The 22,719-nt window shown below is 34.9% G+C and overlaps 1 protein-coding gene across 3 annotated transcripts in view; it reads left to right on the forward strand.

The window, feature by feature from the left end:
- The first annotated feature begins 4,052 nt into the window (after window positions 1-4,052).
- LOC105051585 (agamous-like MADS-box protein AGL11) overlaps window positions 4,053-22,719 on the forward strand; it is a 65,901-nt gene continuing 47,234 nt past the window's right edge. For 2 of the 3 annotated variants that reach the window (XM_010932108.4, XM_010932109.4), the window contains exons 1-2: window positions 4,053-4,192; window positions 5,510-5,708. In XM_010932108.4, the coding sequence (XP_010930410.2) occupies window positions 5,527-5,708 (182 nt within the window). In that variant the 5' untranslated portion in view covers window positions 4,053-4,192; window positions 5,510-5,526. Of the gene's footprint in view, window positions 4,193-5,504; window positions 5,709-22,719 lie in introns of all 3 variants that reach the window. The other variant, XM_019852889.3, reaches the window with a different exon arrangement.

Below are 22,719 nucleotides of genomic sequence, written 5' to 3' on the forward strand. Positions count from 1 at the left end.
AAGATAGAAATTCTCACCACAGGAGCAAAGATTTTAATACATGGACCTGATGAGAGTAGTTGAAAGAGAAGACCTGCTCACCTCCAAGAAAGCAGTGGTCCTCACTCCGATCACTTTGACAAGGACGGAGCAAGCATATACTTTGAATTCATTGCTCAGCAGTTTCCTCGCTATGACGTTTTATGGTTGTACATAATAAGGTATGTGCAATGTATGGATCATCATCACACTGTATGGTGTCCCATGATGCCCCCAAGTGGTGCACAATCAAGAACGATTGATGTCTCAAGAGTACGTACTTTAGAACATCCATGCAAAGATGTGCGTGCCTTTGGAATGCAAACTTTGTGAACATAATGTAGAGCATGTATAAAAATCACTTATGCGCATAAAAATATAGAACACAAGGAAGAGAAACAAAGAGTGCAATTTCTATCGATTCTTATTTCTTTCGAGATTAATTATTTTTTGAATTACTGATCTATAAAAAATTGTAACAAAATAATCATTGATCTATAAATATATAACAAAATGGTCATCGATAAATTTCAATTTTATAACAAAATGATCACTCACCTATAATATAGAACAAAATAGTCATCGATCAATTTCAATTTTATAACAAAATGATCACTCTGTTATATTTTTAGCCTAACGGATGAAATTAATTAGAGTGATCATTTTGTTATAAAAAATTGAAATTGATCGATGGTCATTTTGTTATATATTATAGGTCGGTGATCATTTTGTTATAAAACTGAAATTGATCGATGATCATTTTATTACATGTTATAGATCAATGATTATTTTATTACAATCTTTTATAGGTCAGTGATCAAAAATATAATGAACCCTTTCTTTTTATCTTAGGTGAAAGTTTATGTTTGGAACAAGCTTTAGAAATACTATTGAGACAATATATGAGCATTGGATTCTCTCTCTCTCTCTCACACAAAAAACACGCGCACCCACCCATGCAAAGAAGAAGAAAGTAACATCCAACATAGTAGATTTTCAAAAGCAATATTGATGGCATGGTGCAATGTGTGCAACCTTCCACTACCTCTCTCTTCATCTCATACCATAACTATTCAATATTTACGCCTAAGTACATATCTATGATTTAAGCATGCATGTATAGGACATGTGTCATCATAGAGCACTTGCATAGATAGCATAACTCTTGCCACTTGGATCAAGGGGAGGGGTTTCAATTATAGTAGAAATCAGTCTCCTGACGATGGGAGGCGTATAGGCTAGAAACAGACAGGGATTGGCCCCTGCGGATCTCAAAAAATTTATAGGACATTTCTAAAGAATGCCATGTTATTTCCAACAAAAAATAAGGGACCATGTTATGTTAGATCTATTCATATATATTTTCTAAAAGTTTAAAAATAGTCCAACTTCAACTATCATCAAAATTAGGGGCATTTTCCGGCCTTTTTGATGGGGCAATGATTGCAACCTTTTAATGGCGAAACATGGATGTACTATTAGGTGAAAACTATGAATTCAATACTACATGTCTCTTAAGCCCTATGCATTTGCATGGGATATACCATTAGGTCATCAGAATTGTTCACTGTTTTAGATATTAACAGTGAAACTGAACTGCAAATTGTGTATGCACATATTCATATATGATCGTTTGCTCATGTGCTAATGTGTATGTTTTCACAAGGGGAGTTGGTGGGGATAATTAATTTGTACTTCCCTCTGTATATATCTACATAAATGTGTATGGACTTTTTAAAATTATTTTCATGAACAATGTCAATGTGATCAATGCATCATCATTACATTATGGAAGAACATAAACCTATTCGTATCATAATTGTAAATCTTAAATATATTCCAATACTTCCAAAACTTATATAATGCAATAATATTGATGTGGAATATCCAACTTGGCAATGTACATGAGAATTACCAGCATATTCTAAAATCTCATAAGAACTAATAGTTCAATAGAAAAAAAAGGGAGATATCTGTAAAACATTTAGATCTCCAATAATATTGAATGTTTTAGATGTCCCGTGATTAAGTTATTTTTTTTCTGTTTTTTTTTTGTTCGAAGTGTAAGCGGGAAAAGGCTTTCCCCCAAAAATATATTAACTAAAAATATAGTTTATATTTTCTAATTAAGTTAAGGATGGATAATAAGAATTATTGTGGTATAGAAGTGAGAACATCATTAGTCCCATATTAATTATGAGTCAAGAAAAACTTTGGCTTATATAGAAAATGATCATCTTTTACATATGAAGTATTTTTTGAAGGGCAGAACAATGAGGCACATAGGCCAAAACAGATAATACTTCATATGCCGAGCCATAAATTCTTGACCGTAACAGGAGTGTTTCTATCACAAGTTACAAATTAGTTGTGAATGATAAAAATGTTAGGTAGAAAAAAGGTCAAATAAAACCTCCAGCCCCTTTCTTGGATGGTCAAGTTAGAATTTGAATCATTTCTTTTTACTCTTCATCAGCTTTTCAATTTTACAATTTTTGGATAAGATGTTTGTACCCTTCCCACCAAGTTCATTTAGTACATTGTACGTTATGCTTATTTGTTGAAGGGTTGCATGCTCTAATACTTTCAACATGTGTAGAGGTTGGATCACTCATCATTCTCTGCTGTTGCATTAGTGGATATTTGTGAATAGAATCCCTTTAATTAGAAAAGTTGAGAGTTTTTTGTTTTTAACGGAAATGGAACACTATTAAGTTATTGATGGAAAATTCACAAGTATATTAGAGGGAGACTTTGCTACTCAATTCTTGTTAGATTTTTGACAAATCTACCAAATTAATAGGATTGATAAAGGAGAAAAAAACCAATCAACTAGAATAAAAAACTAAAATAAGACTAAAAAAATTTTGCTGCAATTATTTGGGATTTGCTTTATTTTGTTTGCCTAGCATTTTATTTAAGATCACTTCTGAAATTATTTCAAACCTTTCCACATTTCTTGTTACGGCATGTTATCTTAGTTCTTCCTATCAGCTTTCTACATCCATCAACAAATAAAAGAATGTCTTTTTCAATCGATTCTCTTCTATTTTGTACTTTGCAAGATATGTGTATATATTCTCAAGTTTCGTTAATCATTTTAAATTATGATTTTTCTATCCAAGTAGTAAGATTTTGACTCCTATAACTTTATCTTTGGTCGCATTATCAAATTCTTCGTGGACTAGAATATTATGGCTTCTCGAAATTTTGGTACTTGACTGAGTCTTAGCTGCAAAGAATTTTGCTTTTGAAGCTTATTTAGACCTAACTGGTATGGTAAATTAATATTCTATGGTGATCAGATGATCCTCCTAAATCTAAAGCATCTTTAGAACGCCTATAATTTCCTCCTAGATCTAAAGCATCTTTAGAAATTCTATAATCCTAATAAAGTGTCATCTAAATATTCAGGCTAGATATGCATTTAATAACTAATTAAACTAATTCATAAAGTTACTAAGAATACATTAAGAATTTGTGGTGCAAGGAACATTGATGCAATCTCCCTTTCCCACCTAGTCCCAGCTACTCATCCAACCCAAAGCCACCATGAGTGCCAGGCGCGTGTGATCTCAGATGGGACACATACAAGCCAATCCAGACCATCCAATGGATACTCTCCTATATCTAATGCCCATACACTACCAATTTTGGACGTAATTTAACGCCCCAATCAGCGAACTCGGTCTAGCCAAATAGGTGGTCACGAGGCCATCGGTTGTACGGCGCTGATGCATGCCAAGACATCCATCAAATTTTGATCAGGTCCGGTTAAGCCTAATAAGCTCCTGAGGAACACCAGAGCGAGACATGGCACGTGCTAAGCGCGAGAACGAGGTGGCCCTTGGCGGTCGTTTTCCATCTCCGCGCCCGATTCACTCCCATCGCTGAGTCCGTGTTCCGTAGGAACCACGTAATTTAACATGCCAATCAAATAAAGACAAAATATGACGCGGTGGAACTTTTTGTTATGCTCGTCGGTAATTGGGGGCCACTGGTTAAGTAACTGATGGAAGGGATAGGAGAGCTTCGGGGGCTCATTGAAAAGAGAACACCGGCCATCTGGTCCAAGGGCCGCGGCCATGCAGCTTTTCCTCTCTCACTTCCTCCCCTCGGAATCCACGGAAATGGAGTTCCTCTGAAAGTTAGAAGGAAACTAGAAGAAAAAAGGGTGAGAATCTCGATTTGGAAGTGGATTTCCGGGGAGTTGGAGGTCATTCCTCCACTTCGTTTCTTATTTCCTCCTCCTTTTTCGGTCAAGAGAAGTCTCAGTTTCTCAAATATCGCAAAATTTTAGATGTAATCTTCAGTTGCATCTGCTACTTTTCCAATACAGAAATCTGTCTGATCTTCTTGGTTTTCTTGAATGTTTTTTAAAGTTCATAAATTATGCAGTTTTTTTTTTTTTGCCCCCCCCCTGCAGTTTTGGCATTCTTAATTATATATTAGTTTTCTTGAAAAGATTCGACTGGAAGAAGGTTAGCAGATTTCAAGAAATCGATTTCATGTTCTTTAATTGATGTTTTGAACAGATCCAACGGGTTCTTGGGCATTTTCCCTCGTTGTGATCTTCATTCCATTTTCATTCTTTTGTAGTTCTTCGATGGTCTTTTTGCTTGTCCTTGCTGCTTTCATTTGTTCTCGCTCAGTGAGTGTGTTTTTGGAAAGGAAATGTTTAGGAAATAATTTTTTTACCTAGTTTAAATTCATTTAGTTTTTGGAAGTTCTTAATTTGATGTAGAAATGTTTTATTGGAGACCGGATGATCCCAATTATCATCGTCATATTTATCATCAAACTTATAAGAGTAGGATTTTCTTTTTTCTTTGGAGCAAGATAATAAGTAGGAATTCTACAAATTAAGTGGTTTTACAAGATAAACTCCTACCATTTCCCTTTTCTTACTTGAGAATGTTAAACGTAATTTTTTTCCATATACCAAAATAAAAGCAATTTATGCAGTTAGTTTTAACAAATCTTGCATCATAAACATAGAAAAAGGGAACAAATTCAATTGTTTTATAAAGAATTCCATAGAATTGTTGCTTTTATCCTTATTTTAAAAAAGAAATAGTCAGTTAAATAATCTTTTCATGTGCAGTACTGTACTGTAGATTATCTCCTATATTTTTTGAGAAAAAAATCGATCAGTTAATTAATTTCTACAGATGATCCCCTCGATTTAATTATCAATATGATATTGTAATCTGGTACAGGTTCAGAAGTTGGTTTTCTCCTCTTGTTTTCTTATCTGATTTTTTTCTTTTTCTTTTTTTTTCCCTCATATTTTCTGTCATGGGATTTAGCTAAAAGTGGCTGGATGAAGATACATATATACTAACATTAGGTCCTGGATGAGTTATAAGGGAGTTCATATTATTTCTATTTTCTTGTTTTCCACTTGAGTTTTGAAATGGTTATCTAGATGTGAGAAACCTAATTTCTTCATCAACCTAACTTCTTCATCTTCTTCTCATCCTAAGCACAGTAAAGAGCAAGGAGATCATGGGGAGGGGGAAGATTGAGATCAAGAGAATTGAGAACACTACAAACCGCCAAGTGACCTTCTGCAAGCGGAGGAATGGTTTGCTGAAGAAAGCCTATGAATTATCGGTTCTTTGTGATGCAGAGATCGCGCTCATCATCTTCTCAAGCCGTGGCCGGCTCTATGAGTACTCCAATAACAGGTGTGTATACGTAAGGTGATTTGTATCAATTTCCATCTCTGTCCTATTCCCTTTTTTCAAAGAAAAATCTTATGGTCTAAGTTAATGAGTGATACAAATAATTAAAGAAAGTAATTAAGGATAACAGTAGCAACTTGAACTATCTTATTTATTATATTTAGGATGTTTATTTTGTTGTTTAATATAAAATGCTAAAGTTTTGGAAAGAAATGCCAACTCCAAGAGTACTTGCTCACTCTTTTCCATAAATAATGTTTTAGCGAAAATTCTTCTGACAGATAATTTTAGCTCATTGACACCATTAATTTTCTTATGTATTGTGTGGTAAAAAAAATATAATAGATATGAATCTGAAGTAGATAAATCTGTCTTAAGGATTTTACTTGGTCAGTTAATCTTGAGTTAGTTCCCACCCTTGCATAATACTTGCTTTATGTCTGTTTTGAGGAGAAGAGAAAGGGAAAGCAAGTCATAAATCTTGATTTTTTTTTTTCTTTTTTTACTTCTGCTGGGTTCTCATGATGTTATTTTGCATCATTTCTTGAATTGTTACACAAAGAAGACATGATGTGAAGGTCAAGTAGTCTGTGTTCTTGTTGTTTCTCCTAAAGTAGAAAATATTTGTCTTTTTTCTCTTTGGTCTTCGTAGACATCTTGCCAGGTTATGCTTGTTTTATCTTGGGAATTTCCGTATCTTCCAATGAGTAGAACTGTTAATTGGTGTTTGTAGCGAAGGATTTTCCCAAGTCTTTTACTTTAAAAATTGTAGTGTCTTCTGGATTGAGCTTGCAGCTTATATGCCATGTCCAAACTGTGCTTCAGCTGACCATTTTGACGTCTTCAAAAAAAATCATACCGTTGGCAGTGTCTTAAAGAAACTCCTTGTTGGCATATTAAGAGAACCTAGCTCACCACCATTCAGGTCTAGGGCCTGGGCAACAGAGAAGCTACATATTAACACGTTTAGGGTTCTGTTCTTCCCTTTCATTCCTCTTTGCCCTTTCTTCTCTTGTGTAAACTTTTCAAACGTGACCAACCCCAACCCCGGCCACCCCCTCACCCCCCGCTGCCCACAAACGCACATCTTGCATAATTTGGTGTTGAGTTTCAGTGGTTGTACTCATTTACTCCGTTTCTTCTTTTAGAAGTTGAATTTCTGCTGATAGAATGCACTCAAAAAAAAAAAATCCTGCTGATAGAATGGAAAGATGGCCCTATTTTTTATAGCAGGAACTGATTGATTAATTGTGATGCTTGGACTACAATTGCAATGGGGCCTTCAATAGCTAGAGCACCCTTTGAATGGATCAAATACTACTTTCAATAACAATGAGCCCTAAGATAGCTCACTTTACATATATAGCTTGTACACTGGACCCTTTCTCGCCCCTTCCTTTAGATGGCTATCTCTAATGTTGTTCTCACTTCCCTGCATCATCATCATCTCATCAAAGCCTTCAATAGTTCAGTACCTCTCTGAAAGCCACTTTCACCCTAAAAGCTCCTGCAACTTTGCTCCAAGAACCCCCTTTCCAATCTGTCCTCCACCTCCAAAACCCTAGACAAGCTTCTCTGAACATAAGCACTTTATTTTCTTAGGGTTTTGCCCTTCCTAGCACCCAGATGGAAACTGTGGCCACCTCCTGCCAGGTTTCTCTTACGGTGCTAGAGTGTAAAACCTTTTCTGCACCTCTCTCCCTCCCTCCCCATCCACATGTCTTTTCCCAAGAGCGCTCTTATTGAAAAGCTACGGTACTGGGGTTCATTGGCAGCGAGACATCTGTACTGTACTACGTTATGATGATCACTTTGAAGGGAGAGGAGGTTTTTGGTTTCGTGGCTGGGCAACTCACCGGTGCGGGGGTTATTTCTTGCTGGGCCCTAATCCATTCACGTCACTTCCAAACTTGTGGTGTCGTCTGCTTATTCGTATTCTCCCGAGGCTGCCTTTATCTTGTTTCTCTTTTGACAAAACCTTAGAATCGTCGCTCGGTTCTATGAAAGAATTATGGTTAAATGCAGAGTTTCGAATTTTCGTCCACAGTGAAAGGTACGCTTTAACTTGTTTATTCTTTCTTGTTTTTAAGCATGTCAAGGCTTTATTTCACTATGAAATGTATATCTATATATTTGCTCGGTGGTGGTTTTTCTGGCTAGCAATCTTAAATTTATCTGCTATATATATATCCAAGTGTTTGCCTACGGGCGACCGTAAGCAATAGATTCTTTTCGCCCTTTGGCTTCGATGCTTTTCAATATATTCTCCATCCCTTCGTAGATATATCTGTCTATTTGGATGGTGGACATAATTTGGCTAACAACCTTGTCTTCATCTGCTATGTAGTCCATCTCTGCTCTTCAAAAGTTACCTCATCCTTATCTTCTTTGCCTCGTTACATCCTTGTCATGGAATCTTCATAAGATACTTTCTAATAAAATTTGAGGGATGAAGGATGTATAATTACTCCATTTCAATAAAATCTAGCTAGGTGGGCCTCCCATTTCATCACACACACACACACACACACACAGAGAAGAGAGAGAGAGAGAGAGAGACGAAGGATAATATTACATATTAATTATTTATGTATATAGAAATTTTTAGGTGATTTAAGATAAATAAATCCAACAGCCTTCGGATCTTTGAACAAACAGACGGATCTAGAAATGCAAGATGATTTGTGGTCCTTATTGGTACAGATTCTCGTCCTTAGCCGAGATCATCAGAAGACGAGGTCATCGGGAGGCCGACCTCATCAGAAGATCGAGGTCATCGAAAGGCCGACTTCATTAGAAAGCCGAGATAATTAAAAGACCGATCTCATCAGAAGACCCCCTTATAGCCTAGTCACATCATTTTGAGAAGCTCAGACCGCTCTCTGACAAGCTGAGCCATAAAAGTTACAATGACCCTGAGAGGCCCCCCTATGGTCTAGTCACATCATCTGAGAAGCCCAAGCCACTTTCACGGCCCTATCAGATGGCTCTTGTCCCTAGCTGTGGTGGCCCCCACATGCTACGAAGTGACAATACTCAAAAAAAAAAAAAAATCAAAGAGTCAGGCACAACATCGTGCAAGGATATAATTTAGGGTAAAAAGGTCTTTTATGGCCTTTCCTTTATCCTAAAAGCTCCAAACTCATCTATAAAAAGGTAATCCGGGGGTCCTCTAAGTACGCCTCCTCTTCTTCTAATAAACGCTCGCTTTTTTCTACCTGCTCCAGAAAATCTGATTTGAGCGTCGGAGGGTCTCCGCCAGAGCCACTTCTAGCGGAGATTTTTCCTGCAGGTCCGGCTGCCGCCGATGCCCCGAACGTCGCCCCACCCTAGTGCCTTTGGCTCGGGAAGGATTTGATCCGCAACAGTCCTAAAGCTCATTGCTGATATCATTTTGAGGCTTTTAGTCCCTTAGCCATGATGAAAGATATGACAGGGACATTGATCAAAATTTATCATGTGAAATAGTTTGCAAGAAACTGAATGACAATGAATTTCATTTTAAACAGCATAATTTTGAGCATATTCTTTAAATTTTAGTTAACCAAAGCTAGTTTCATGCACTACAGAACTAAGAAATTGAGATTATCATCTGTTTTTAGCATGCAAGGAGGAGCCTCTCCTTCATGTCCATAGGGAAGAATATTAATGAGTTAATTCAAAGGCTATATCAACTTACAATGACCTAGAATACTAAATATATATAACTTAGTTCATGACGCCATGTATAGAACAGTTTGTAGCTAGCTTGGATGTGCTGGTGAAGCCTGATCTCTATGTGTGTGTGTGTGTGTCTGTGTCTGTATCTGAAATGGTTGTGAAAGAATAATGCCCAACAAGTCAATCGCATATTGGATGCAATGGGGTATTTTTCTATAATTTATCTTTCAAACTCATATAATTGATATTATTATTTAATAAAATAAACTTTTCGATTCATTATATACTGCATCTTATTATTATTTTTAAGATTATAATGAACCCCATAGGCCTAGATAATGATTTTAGGATCGTGATGAGATCACGTCAGTGAGATCTAATTTTTTGATAGTCATGATCTAAAAATATTTTCAGTCATTAGTTCATTGAGTCAGAAATCAATGATACCGATAAGACTGGCACATCTTATGTATGCTCAGTGATGAGGGTGGTTGATCTCACAACCTCTTATGTGATGATACTAATACAAAAATGTAGATACTCATTAAAGAATGAGTTCACTGAATAGACCTATGAGAGAATATTTGATGGAGTTTATTTATATATCGCTGATTGTTCTCTAGTGAAAGCTATGTAAGTAATCCTTTGATCTGAGATCACCATGGTATTTTATGTACGTGAATCTATATTTTGGTTCACTTTCTAACTTGATTTTTTGATCTTGTGTGGGATGTTCTGAATATGGTGAAATGTGCATAGAAGTTGTAAGTGGTCAATAAGGGATCAGTCACTCCTAATAAGGAGAGCGAACATCCTATGTGATCTCATAGATTGATGATTCTGGAAGTCTTTGACCAATGTAAGATGATAATTAGAAAAAAATTTTAATATATCAATAACTGAATCATCACCTTCTGATCGAAACACATTTAGATAAGTAATTGAGTTTGATATGATTCCATACCCACAGTTCATCTGGGATATTGTTTGACTGAAGGATTGAATTACACGATAACTTACCACTGAAGGATATTTTGATAATTTTCATCAAATTTTATCTCTTTCGGATAGTTATGACACATTGCTAGACATTAATCTTGACTTGTGGATGTATTAGAACTAAAAGAGTTTAATTTAAAAATTAATTAAGAAGAGCCTAGTTAATTGGGACTCTTGAGCTGATCTAATCTGATTGGATTAGGGTTAGATCAAGAGTCTGTGTCCACTGCTGGTTAGATTTGAAACTCAATAGATTACACACTTTAAGATTTGATCTTGATCTGATTTAATTAAAATTTAATATAAATCTTAGAGATTAATTTAATATGCTAGCATATTGTGTTAATCCAAGTTTCTAATTAGGTTAAGTTCAAAGTATTTGAGTTAAACTGAACCTGTTGCCTTTGATCTGATTAGATTAGGTCTATTTTAATTAGACTCCTACCAACTTGAAAAAGTTTCAAGCATGAAATGAGACCTCCATGCCACTCTAGTTTCATGTCAAAATTAAATGCTGCCACCCTCTTTTTAGCATTAAGAAGTGGAAGAGTCTTTCTTCTTTAAGACTCTTAACCACTTCTTAAATTTACTCCGTTTTCTTTATTGTCACATGCCTGAAATAATTAAGAGAATTATGGGTGCAAAAGAGGAAGAATCCCTCTGTGTGAAGCCTCTTCTATTTCACTAAATATATCGAAGAATTAATTCTCTATGTGAAGAAGTGGAGCACCAAGAGTTGGTGCCCCTTGGGTCTTCTTGACGTCCCTTCCTCATCTACTTAAATGGGGCACTCTTATGGGATAAGGATTGAATTTTGGTGAAAAATCAGAGGCCTTGGCATGTGATAAGAAAAAAAAATAAAAAAAATTGAGAAAAAGATAAAAAAAATTGAGTGAAAAAATGAAAGAAGAGAGGTGAGAAAAATACAAGTGTGGTGTGCTTGTCCTAGGATTTGATTTTTCTATATGTTGGAGCATAAAATCAAATCCTAGATTGTAGACTTCTAGAGAGAATTCTCTTGGCATGATCCTAGTAATAAAATCAAAGGCAATAGAGCATTAATGCAATCATTGTTCGAGTTCGAAGTCGGCAGTGTTCTTGTGAAGAAAAGGCTGCAGTGGTGCACCGGTTGGAAAGGACCTTGACCATCTTTTGTGTGGATCACCATTGAAAAACTTCTATTTTGAAGTTTCATGAAGATTACCTTCTTACCATACTGCTCGTTTGAGAAAGTATAAGTTTCTATCTCTTTGCATACTTAGATTTTATTTTATTCGATATCTACAAGGTGATTCTAAGATTTGAATTTTGGTTCGATAGTTTTAATCGTTAAAGCTTTCGATTTGCATATTTAAAAATTTTTAAAATTTACATTCCACTGTATGACCGAAACCCAACAGTAGTATCAGAGCAACTCTTGTTAAATTCGATCAAATAAGTGTAAAAGTTGGAATATAAAATTATTTTAATTCATATTTTGTCAAAATATTGCATCAATTTCTAGCATCAGTCTTAAAATCAAAAAATTATTTTTTGACTTTATTTGAACCATGAATTTAAATTTTAGTTATTAAATTTTGAATTTATGATAATATGAAATTTAATGATTCATGGTTAGTTGGTGCTTAAATCATTGTTGATTAAGGGTGTTTTGCGTGCCTAATTCAATTAGGGTTGTTTTAATATTGACTAAACTTATTATATGTTAAGTCATTTGCACACCCTTATATGATTATTGTAATCATTTTTGGCATGATAATATAAATGATATTATAATTTGAAAAAGCATGTTGAATTGCATAATTTGTATGCTATATTTTATGTAGTAGTTAAAATGTGTCGAGACCAATTCAAGACCCTCTATAAAAATTATATTAAGTTGTAATGTCGGGATTCACTTACAAATCAAATATCGATCTCATTTGATCAATTAGTGTCTAGGTAAATGTTTAAGGTAGTTTTCTAATCAGGTTTGTATACTGGCCTGGCCAACTTTATTGGTGTTTAAGAAAAGTTACGGAGAGTCTTCCACCTACTGATCTGGTTAATTTGATCTTATTGAGTTTTGGACTTAGATTGATTAGTGATGTAGACACTATAAACGCTTTCCTTCATGCTTGGTCAACACAGTATGTCAAGATCTTAGTGAGCTTGTTGTGCTATCCACAAGACTTACTATAGAAATTGATATAATGTTGACTAAGTGCATATTGATGCTTATAGTATATTTGAATAGTGTTACCTTGTTGTGCTATCCACAAGGACGGTATTATTTAAGTATGACCATATGGGATTGAAGGATTAACTTAACTAGAACACTATATTTTATTGTGCTATCCACAAGACTATGAGTGATCTAGAGGCGAGAAAAAAATATGAAAAATTATATAAAGTACAATTGATAAAGAGTTACCTACTTTTGAACTTCTGAATGCTTATTGTGCTATCCACAAGATATTTGTGAGGAATAGAGATCTCAACCCCACTTAGAAATATAATGATGTTTCTCATTTTTCATACTTGAGGGCTATGAAATTCGTTAAAATAGTGAAAGACACAATTAGATAAAAGTTCTAATCTAGTTGTGTATGTCATCATGAGTTATCTGCTTATATTGTATGCTTGTTAGTGTAGATTAACTGCATAAATAGCATCCTCACTGTTACTTCGAGACATACTAGATGCTAATAAATTGATCGGATCAAATTATGTAGACTGATTGAAAATTTTAAAAATAATTTTCACACAGGAGAAAGTCTCATATATACTGGATTCACCTGCATCTGATACGATCAGAGAAGATGCATCTGAGGAGGAAAGGATCACATATAAATGTGAAAGGATGACAGTGTGACTATCAAGTGTATCATGCTTACCTCGATGAACAATAAGCTTCAAGGACAGCATGAGGACATAGATGTCCCTTCTATACTCCTTAATCTAAAAGAGTTATATGGAGAACAAAGCCGAACTGCTAGATATGAGATATCTAAGCAGTTATTTCATGTCCGGATAACTAAGGCACATCTATGCAAACTCATGTCCTTAAGATGATTGATTTGATCACTCATTTGAGATAATTGAGTTTTGGTATGGATGGTGAACTTAGTCAGGATTTGATCCTGCAGTCACTTTTTAATTCTTTCTCTTAGTTTGTTATTAACTACCATATGAACAAACTAAATATTAGCCTATCTGAACTGCTGAATATACTCAAAACAACAGAGAGCTATTTTAAAGGTAAAAAGGCTCCAGTTCTTATAGATAAGATCAACAAGAAGAAAGGCAAGAAGGGTTTCAAAAAAAAGTTGAACCATAAGGCTAGCATCTCTAAGAAGAAGACGAAGAAGGTCTCCGTCAAATGTACTTGCTATCACTGCGGCAAGGACGGACACTGGAAGAGGAATTGCAAGGAATACTTTGCAACTATGAAATATAAAGAAGCAAATATTGCTAAAGGTTTATATATGATACAAACAAACTTATCATTAAGTATTTCAATTTCAAATTCTTGGGTATTGGATATCGCTGTGGCTCACACCTTTGCAAATTGTTGTAGGGTCAGCAGAAAATAAGGAGTCTGAGTAAAGATGACTTCGAGCTGTTTGACACTAGTGGAGAGTCCATTCAGGTCGAAACCGTCAGAATCAAGATTTTGAAGTTGCCTTCGGACAAAGTTTTAGAACTGAAGACCTATTATTGTATTTCAAATATTATTAGAAATATTATTTCAGTACCCTTGTTATTAGAATAAATTTTGAAATAAAAGCTAAGAACAATGGTTGTTCTATCTATTTTTTTAATGAATTTTATGAAAATACTTTTGTTGATAATAGTCTTCTATTCCTATCATTAGTAATAATGTACTTCATATTGATAATATGAAGAAAAGAAATAGAGAGGATGTGAATGTCACATACCTCTGGCACTGCCGACTTAGTCATATAAATGAGTCAAGAATTAATAAATTATACCAAGATAAATTTTTTGATTCTTATATTTTGAATCATATGGAACTTATGAATCTTGTCTCATAGGTAAATGATCAAAACTCCATTTACTGAATATGGAGAAAGGATAAGTGACATTTTGGACCTTGTACATACTGATGTTTGTGGTCCAATATCGACTCAAGCTAGAGGTAGATACTCCTATTTCATCATATTTACTGATGATAAGTCTAGATTTGAATATGTGTATTTAATGAAATATAAATCTGAAATCTTTGACAAGTTTAAAGAGTATCAAAGAATGGTTGAAAAACAAACTTGTAAGAGTATTAAAGCTCTCCGATCTGATCGAGGAGGAGAATACTTGACTAGTAATTTTTCGATCATTTAAAATAAAATAGTATTCTCTCACAGTGGATACCTCCTTACACTCTACAATTAAATGATATTACGGAAAGGAGAAATCGCACCTCATTAGATATGGTGCGGTCCATGATGTATTTCATGAATCTTTCGATCTCTTTTTGAGGATTTGCTCTGGAGGCCACAGCATATGTTTTGAACAAAGTGCCATCAAAATCTATCTCTAGTACTCCATATGAGATATGGAAAGAGAAGAGGCCCAGTCTTAAACATCTTAAGATTTAGGGTTGCCCTGCTTATGTGAAAAATATTGATGGATATAAACTTAGTGCTAGATCAGAAAAATACAAGTCTGTGGATTGTCCCAAAGAGAGTATAGGATATTACTTCTACCATCCTACTCAATAAAAGGTGTTTGTTGGTAGGCATACTATTTTTTTGAAGAAAAAGTTTATCCAAGAAGGAGGCAGTGGGAGGTCTGTTGAACTTGAGAAAGTTTAAAACCTACAATCTATCTAGAATTCACAAGCTGATTTTCAACCAGATGTGCCTATTATTGAGGCACAACCACTACACACACCTCCTCTCTGAAGGTCAAATAGAGTGCATAATGTACCACTCAGGTATGGATTTATCATTGAGAATGATAACACATCCTACATCATTAAGAATGATGATCCTACTGAAAGAAAAATGGGTAGCTCAAAGTATGTATTTTTAAAATTTTACAGTAAAAAATAAAAGATTAAATATTTTAATCTTCTAAACATATCTTGGATCAAATCTAAACTACTAATTAAGGATCTATGATATGAAAAATTTACATATAAAATCTAATATAAAATAAAAACTACATCGATCACATCGATGTCCTGAATCTGATCTAACCATTAGATCATATCGGTTGAGTTCAAAACTCATCACTTTTCATGGATCGATGATCTCTACTGCTGGTAAGCATGGTACAAAGCCCTCACTGATGTCAAATAGTCACACAGATTGTCCGACCTCTAAAGATCGTCCACTCGAAGTTTTGATCAAATATTTTTTTACGGAGTGCTAGCTCGCGTCGAAGGCTCTAGATAACTGATCCAAGCTCCTTTCTTCGGATCTCACAGACTCTTTTGGATCAGAAGATAAAGCTTTACAAGAAGGTGGTGGTGTGGGAGATTGAACAAGACTCACTCTTGTATTTTTCTTCTCACAAAATCTAGAGTTGAAACCCTAGATCCTACACCACATGTCCGAGAGGAAGAACACTTCTTTTGTTTCTCATGCACGAAAGCCCAACCCACTCTCAACTTTTCATGTCCTAACTCTCAGATTTCTCACACCAAAAAGCACTTCTAATCTCATAAAAAATTTATCTCTTCTTAAGGGTGGCATCCCATGGAAGACAAGGATAAGGAAAAAGTAGTTTTGGTTTAATTTCAAATGTTGGTTGATCTTTATCATCAATTCAAATCAAATTTGAATGAAATTTTGATTCAAACTTTATCTTTATCTTATGAACTCAGAGAGGGGTTGACCAACATCAGATTGATGTAAAAAATCTCACACAAAAATACTTTATGCGTGGAGAAAGATGATGGTGTGAAGAGAAGAGTCCAACTCAATTTGGACTCTAGATTTTCATTTAAATTCAAACCCATTGAACTTAAATTTAAACCAACTAATTTCTAATTCAAAAGAAATAAGAGATGGATGTGGAAAAGCTTTAAGGCATGAGAAAAATTCATATAAAAAATTCTTCTCTTGTGAAGAATAAGAAGGTGCAGAGAAAGGAAGTGCAAGATATTTGAATTCGAATTGTTTTCTCATCCAATTGGATTCTTAACCCAATCAAATTAGGTTAGATCCAATTAGATCACTAAATCTAATCTAATTAGGTAGTAAATAATTTTGATTAAATTCTAATCAAATCAAAAATTAATCGAGCTCAAGTTCTAACCAAATCAGGAATCGAACATCCTTAGCGATTAGGTTATCTCATAACTTAATCAGATCAAACCAATTTAAATCCAATTCAATTAGATTTGATCCAAACATCAATGCTTAATCAAATTGAGCTAATTAGCAATCTAATTATTAATCAATCCTCTTACAATTCATCAATAATTAACGAATTGATTTATTATAACTTTTATACAGGATTAATCATCAATCGAATTGACTGTTTTATCTTAGAATAATTCTTAATCATTGATCAGTCATATGATCAGTCAGAAATTTCTTTTGAGTATGATCCCATAGATTCAAATCTAAGCGGGTAGTATAGGAACAACCTTTCTATACCAATCAAAGTGACCATCTAACAATGATACCCGATGTTCGGATACGTTGAAAGATTACGAAGCATCATTCAAGAATCTATTGACATATAGTTACCATATAATTCATCCCTTTGATCTAAATGCTCAAAGTGACCTAGAGTTTAACTGTCAACCCTGATATGATCATCCACATTGTATTTCAATTTTCAAAATCCATCACATGAATTATTCCTATTGAGATTTTACTGAATTGAAACACACTGATATATTAACTCTTACTTATTCAGAGGGGTCAATTCCATCTTGACTCACACATCGACTTCTCAAGTACTTGACTGTGCCCAGAAATCTTTCATCACTGAATTAAAAATTCAGATAGTCCGACACCAAAGCATAATGAGTTGCTTGTAAGTCATCGTGGTGATCTCAGATCGGAGAGACACTTATATCCATATCCTTTGTGAGCTATTCTTGACAGCAGAGTGCTCAGTAGTTGATCACGTTCAGTGAGATATACTCCTACATTTCACTTGCATGCCATGTCAGTGCCTCCACACTCTTTGATTAAGAGGACAATCGACGTATATGGCACACAACGATCTATACTTGATATAGCTATCATCCTAATAATAGTATATCATTTGGTCGTGAACTTAAGGTTGAAGAACTAAATGATATATCCTTCTATATCGAATCAAATAGTCCAAAGGACTTCATCACATAACAGGAGTTCAAAATAAGATGTACACAGTGATGAAAAAATTAAATAATATTTATTAATTTAATAATTTATAGATAATTATAATAATAAGCTCAATCGTTAATAGACTGACGATTGACTTTGGGACATAATTTTTAATAACTTTTACTTAGACTAAAGCCAATCGGTACAGTATCGTATACCCATCTTTGATTTATAATCTTCGAACTCCTTGACACCGAGAGCTTTAGTAAATGGACCGATCAGATTCTCCTTTTCGTCAATCTTTTAAAGTTCGATGTCACCTCGATCCACGATCTTTCAGACTAGATGGTAGAGGTGTAGAATGTACTTGATCCGCTGATGTGACTTCAGTTCCTTCACTTAAGCAATAGCATCAGTGCTGTCGCAGTACAACAAGACAGAGCCATTAAGGGAGGGTGCCATTCTGAGTTTGTTGATGAATTTTTGTAACCACACAGCTTCCTTCGCAGCATCAAATATTGTGATATATTTCATCTCGCAAGTAGAGTCGACCACAGTGTACTGCTTGAAACTCTTCCAGCAGATTGCTCCACTGTTCAGGATATAAATATATCCTGATATGCTCTTGCTGTCATCATGATCTGACTAAAAATTAGAGTCTATAAATCCCACAAGTTTTAAATTGAATTTTTCATAGATAAGCCACTGATCTTTAGTATTTCTCAAATACTTAAGGATGATCTTTACGACCTTGTAATGGTTCTCACCTACATTGAACTGGTATCTGCTCACTATCCCTAATACTACTCATACGCTCTCTCTCTTAAGGAGTTATCAGACAATCACTCTTGAGAGAAAAATTTTTTGGCCTATCAGAAGATAGCTTTCTTAAAATTTTTCATACTAAATTTTTTCAGTACAGTATCAATGTACGTCGACTGGAATAATCCAAGCAATCTTTTAGATCTGTCTTTATAGATCTTCATCCCAAGGATGAAGGATGCTTCTCCCAAATCCTTTATAGAGAACTGTGATGACAATCAAACTTTTATTCCCTATAATGCCGAAATGTTATTCCCGATTAAGAGAATATCATCCACATATAAAATAAGAAATACTATCACCGAGTTATTAACCCACTTGTATATGCAAGATTTCTCTTTATTCTTAGTGAAGCCATACATTCTGATCACTTTATCAAAATGTATGTTTCAACTTCAAGATGCCTGCTTAAGTTCATAAATGGACCTCTGAAACTTGCACACCTTAGATTCATCTGTGGATATGAAATCTTCAGATTGTATCATATATATCTCTTCTTCCAGCTCTCTATTTAGGAAGGCTATTTTCACATCCATTTGTCAGATTTTATAGTCCAGATGTACTGCTATCGCAAGCATAATCCGAACGAACTTGAGCATTACCACATAAGAAAATGTCTCATCATAGTCAATACCGTAACACTGACTGTAATCCTTGGCAATCAGACGGACTTTATAGGTCTCCACCTTTTCGTCTGTGCCCCTCTTTCTTTCAAAGATCCACTTATATCCTATGAATTTTATCCCTTCAGGTGGATCAACCAATGTCCATACATTATTGATTTTCATGGACTTCATTTCAAATTTCATGACTTCCAGCCACTTATCAGAGTCAGACCTCTGCATCGCATCCATATAGATGATCGGATCCTCATTGTTCTTATCGAGTTCAACTGGATCACCGTCTCGGATCAAAAAATCGTAGTATCTATCCGGTTGATGCGGTACTCTATCGGATCTCCTTAAAGATATTTCTACAGTAGGTTTCAGATTTGATCTAATCAAGTCCAACTCTATGGGTTTACTAGATTATGTCGGTTCTTCCACCGATCAAATTTTATCAAGTTCAATCTTTGAGGCATTAGTTTCTTCCTCAAGAAATTTTTTTCTTGAAAGACTGCCCTATTGCTGATGAACACCTTTGATTCGTCAGCAAGATAGAAGTAATACCCCTTGATCTCTTTTAGGTACCCTACAAATAGACACTTGTCAGATCTAGATTCAAGCTTGTCAGTTTTTAAATATTTGATATAAGCTGGACATCTCCAAATCCTAAAGTAAGAGAGTGCTGGCTTACGTCCTGTCCACATCTCATATGGTATTTTACTTACATACTTACTCAAAATTTTATTTAAAATATAACAAACCGACTCGAGTACATATCCCTAAAAAAAATCGACAGACTTGCAAAGTCCATCATGGACTGAACCATATCTAACAGGATTTGATTTTTTCTTTGCGATACACCATTATGCTGTGGTGTTCCATGAGGGATCCATTGCAAGAAAATCACATTCTCTTCTAAGTATGTCAGAAACTCACTAGAGAGGTATTCTCCTCTTCAGTCGGATTAAAGAGTTTTAATACTCTTTCCAGTTTATTTTTCTACTTCATTACAGAATCGTTTGAACATTTCAAACGATTCTAACTTATGTGTCGTTAAGTAGACATGCCCATATCTCGATAGGTCATCTGTAAATGTAATGAAATAATAATATCCACTTCTGGTACTGATGTTCATCGGTCTATATATATCAATATGTATCAGACCTAGAACTTCACTGGCTCACTCATCTTTTTCAGTAAAAGGTGACTTGATAATTTTTTTAAGAAGACAGGACTCACCGGTTGGAAGTGATTCACAATCACTAACTTCGAAAATTTTCTCTTATATCAATCTATTTATTCTGTTCTTATTAATATGACCTAACCTATAGTGCCAAAGATAGATATCGAAGACATCACTAATTCTAGGCATTTGCTGGACGTGTACATTACACTAACAGGTTGTGACAATATGTAAATACTATTGTTCAGCTGTCTATTCATCACATTAATACCATTCATAATGATATTAAAATTATTTTTTTTATTAAAATTTTATAACTGTACATGGCCAAGAAGCCTATAGAAATAATGTTCAATAAAAAAGAAAGATAAAATAAATTTACTAAGAATAATTATATTCGATTTGAATACAAACTTAAGAGTTCCTAACGCTAGAACTAGAACTAGAACTGATCTTCCATCTCCAACATTAAGAAACCTTTCACCTTCTTCGAATCACTAACCTGCAGCCCTACAACGAATTGCAAATATTAAAAGAGCTTCCAGTATCTAATACCCAAGTAGTAGAATCATAAATTAAAAAATTACAAGGTATTATCATATAATTACCTTGTCTAGCAACAACTTGCTTCTTTCTCGATCTGTTTGGATCTAAGGAGGCAATGTACTGAGAACAATTCTTTTTTCAATGCTCCTACTTTTTGCAGTAGAAGTATTCCGTCTGACTTTGATCGGACTTAGATTTTTAGGTCTGACTGGACTTGGGTGCCCCAGTACTTTGCACTCTTTTCTTGTTCTTCTTATTCTTTTTCCCTTTCTTAAAGATCGACGTCCAGAAGAAGATCCTCCCACAATATTTAATGACTCCTTGTGGAGCTAGTGATCTTTCTCAAAGTTCTGCAGCAACTCTAGCAAACCGTGGTAGTTGACCGCAGGCTTTGTCATTTAAAAATGAGTAAGGAAAGAAAGGTAGGACTTGGATAGAGAGTTCAGAATGGTATCTTTTTTCAGCTACTCATGCAAGAAAAAGTTGAGCTTGCTTAAGCACTCAATCATCTCGATCATATATCGTACATAATCGGTGACTGACGCTCCTTACCTCGTTTGAGCATTGAAGATGGCACAATTAGTCTTGTGCCTCTCAAATCGTTGGGTGTGCCAAAGGACTCGTTTAACATTTGCAACATGTTCTGTGGCTGAGCATTCCTAAAACGATGGCTAACCTCATCATTCATTACCATCAGCATAATACAATGAACCGTAGTTCGATCATTGAACCACTTTTGATAAGTGTCTCTGATCGTGCTACATGCATTCGGAGCTGGCTCTTCGGGTACCGGATCTGTCAACACATATAAGATATGTTCGTGCTTCAGAACTATTTTGAGCTTTCGATACCGACTATTGAATTTGATCCCATCAATTTATCACTATCTAATAGTGATCAGAGTGACAAGATAATGGTCATAACTGTAAAAAAAAAATTAAAATCTAATTAGTATATGAATTGATTAAGCCAAAAGATATGGATTTTAGTCTAAAGATTCTTTCACTATTTTATTCGAATTGATAGCCTCTATCTTCAATTCAAAGAATTATATTAATTCTTTAGTGGATACTAGAATTCACATGGACTACACATAGGCCCAAGTGTGGCTCGACCAATCCTTGTACATCCATGGGTAGATTTTTAACCAATTATTTCATCAAATAATTTTAGCATTCAATTTTATCCCAGACACCTCTTCAGCAAGCATGTGGCACCTCCACTGAAAGTTCTGGTTAGGTCCAATCATTAACATGCTAGAATTTAGTGTATCTGACAAACGAGTGACCAGACTGAGTACGGCTCGACCAACTTAACCATCATCAGAAAGACACAACTAAATCAACATATTATGAATGATAATTATTCTAATAGCCAGATAAGCACCAGGCATGTGGCGTCTCCAATGATCATCTAAACTGTTGGACTCATTATCATCCAACTTAATAGGAGGTTATGATCTAGTTACCGCCATAACTATTTTATTTTAGAGATCTAACAATTTTAGAGATTTAATTAGTTGAATTGAGAGATGAGAAAAGACTTGACAAGTTAATCTTAATCCTCCCACTGACTTCACTAAGTCTGATCAAAGAAGATCAGGCATAAGCCGGTCCAGCCAATCAGTCATGAATCCTCTCACTGACTTCATCAAGTCATAAAGAAGACTCAAGAAAAATTAAACTAGGGGCACATAAATCAGTCATACTGATTTTCTAATTAGCATGGGTCAACCCTAATCATTAAGTGATCTAATCAAAACATGATTCACTATCTTAGTCAGGTAAGTGAGATCAGTGGGAGAGATATGCTATTAACTCGACATAGATTCAATCTATACGAATAGCTCTCAATTAATGACCACCGATCAAAGCTGCCATACCTACCTTAGACACCAATTAGTTAGTCATTTTCAATTTGATCAACTT

Source organism: Elaeis guineensis, chromosome 9, assembly GCF_000442705.2.
Source record: "Elaeis guineensis isolate ETL-2024a chromosome 9, EG11, whole genome shotgun sequence".
NCBI lineage: Eukaryota > Viridiplantae > Streptophyta > Magnoliopsida > Arecales > Arecaceae > Elaeis > Elaeis guineensis.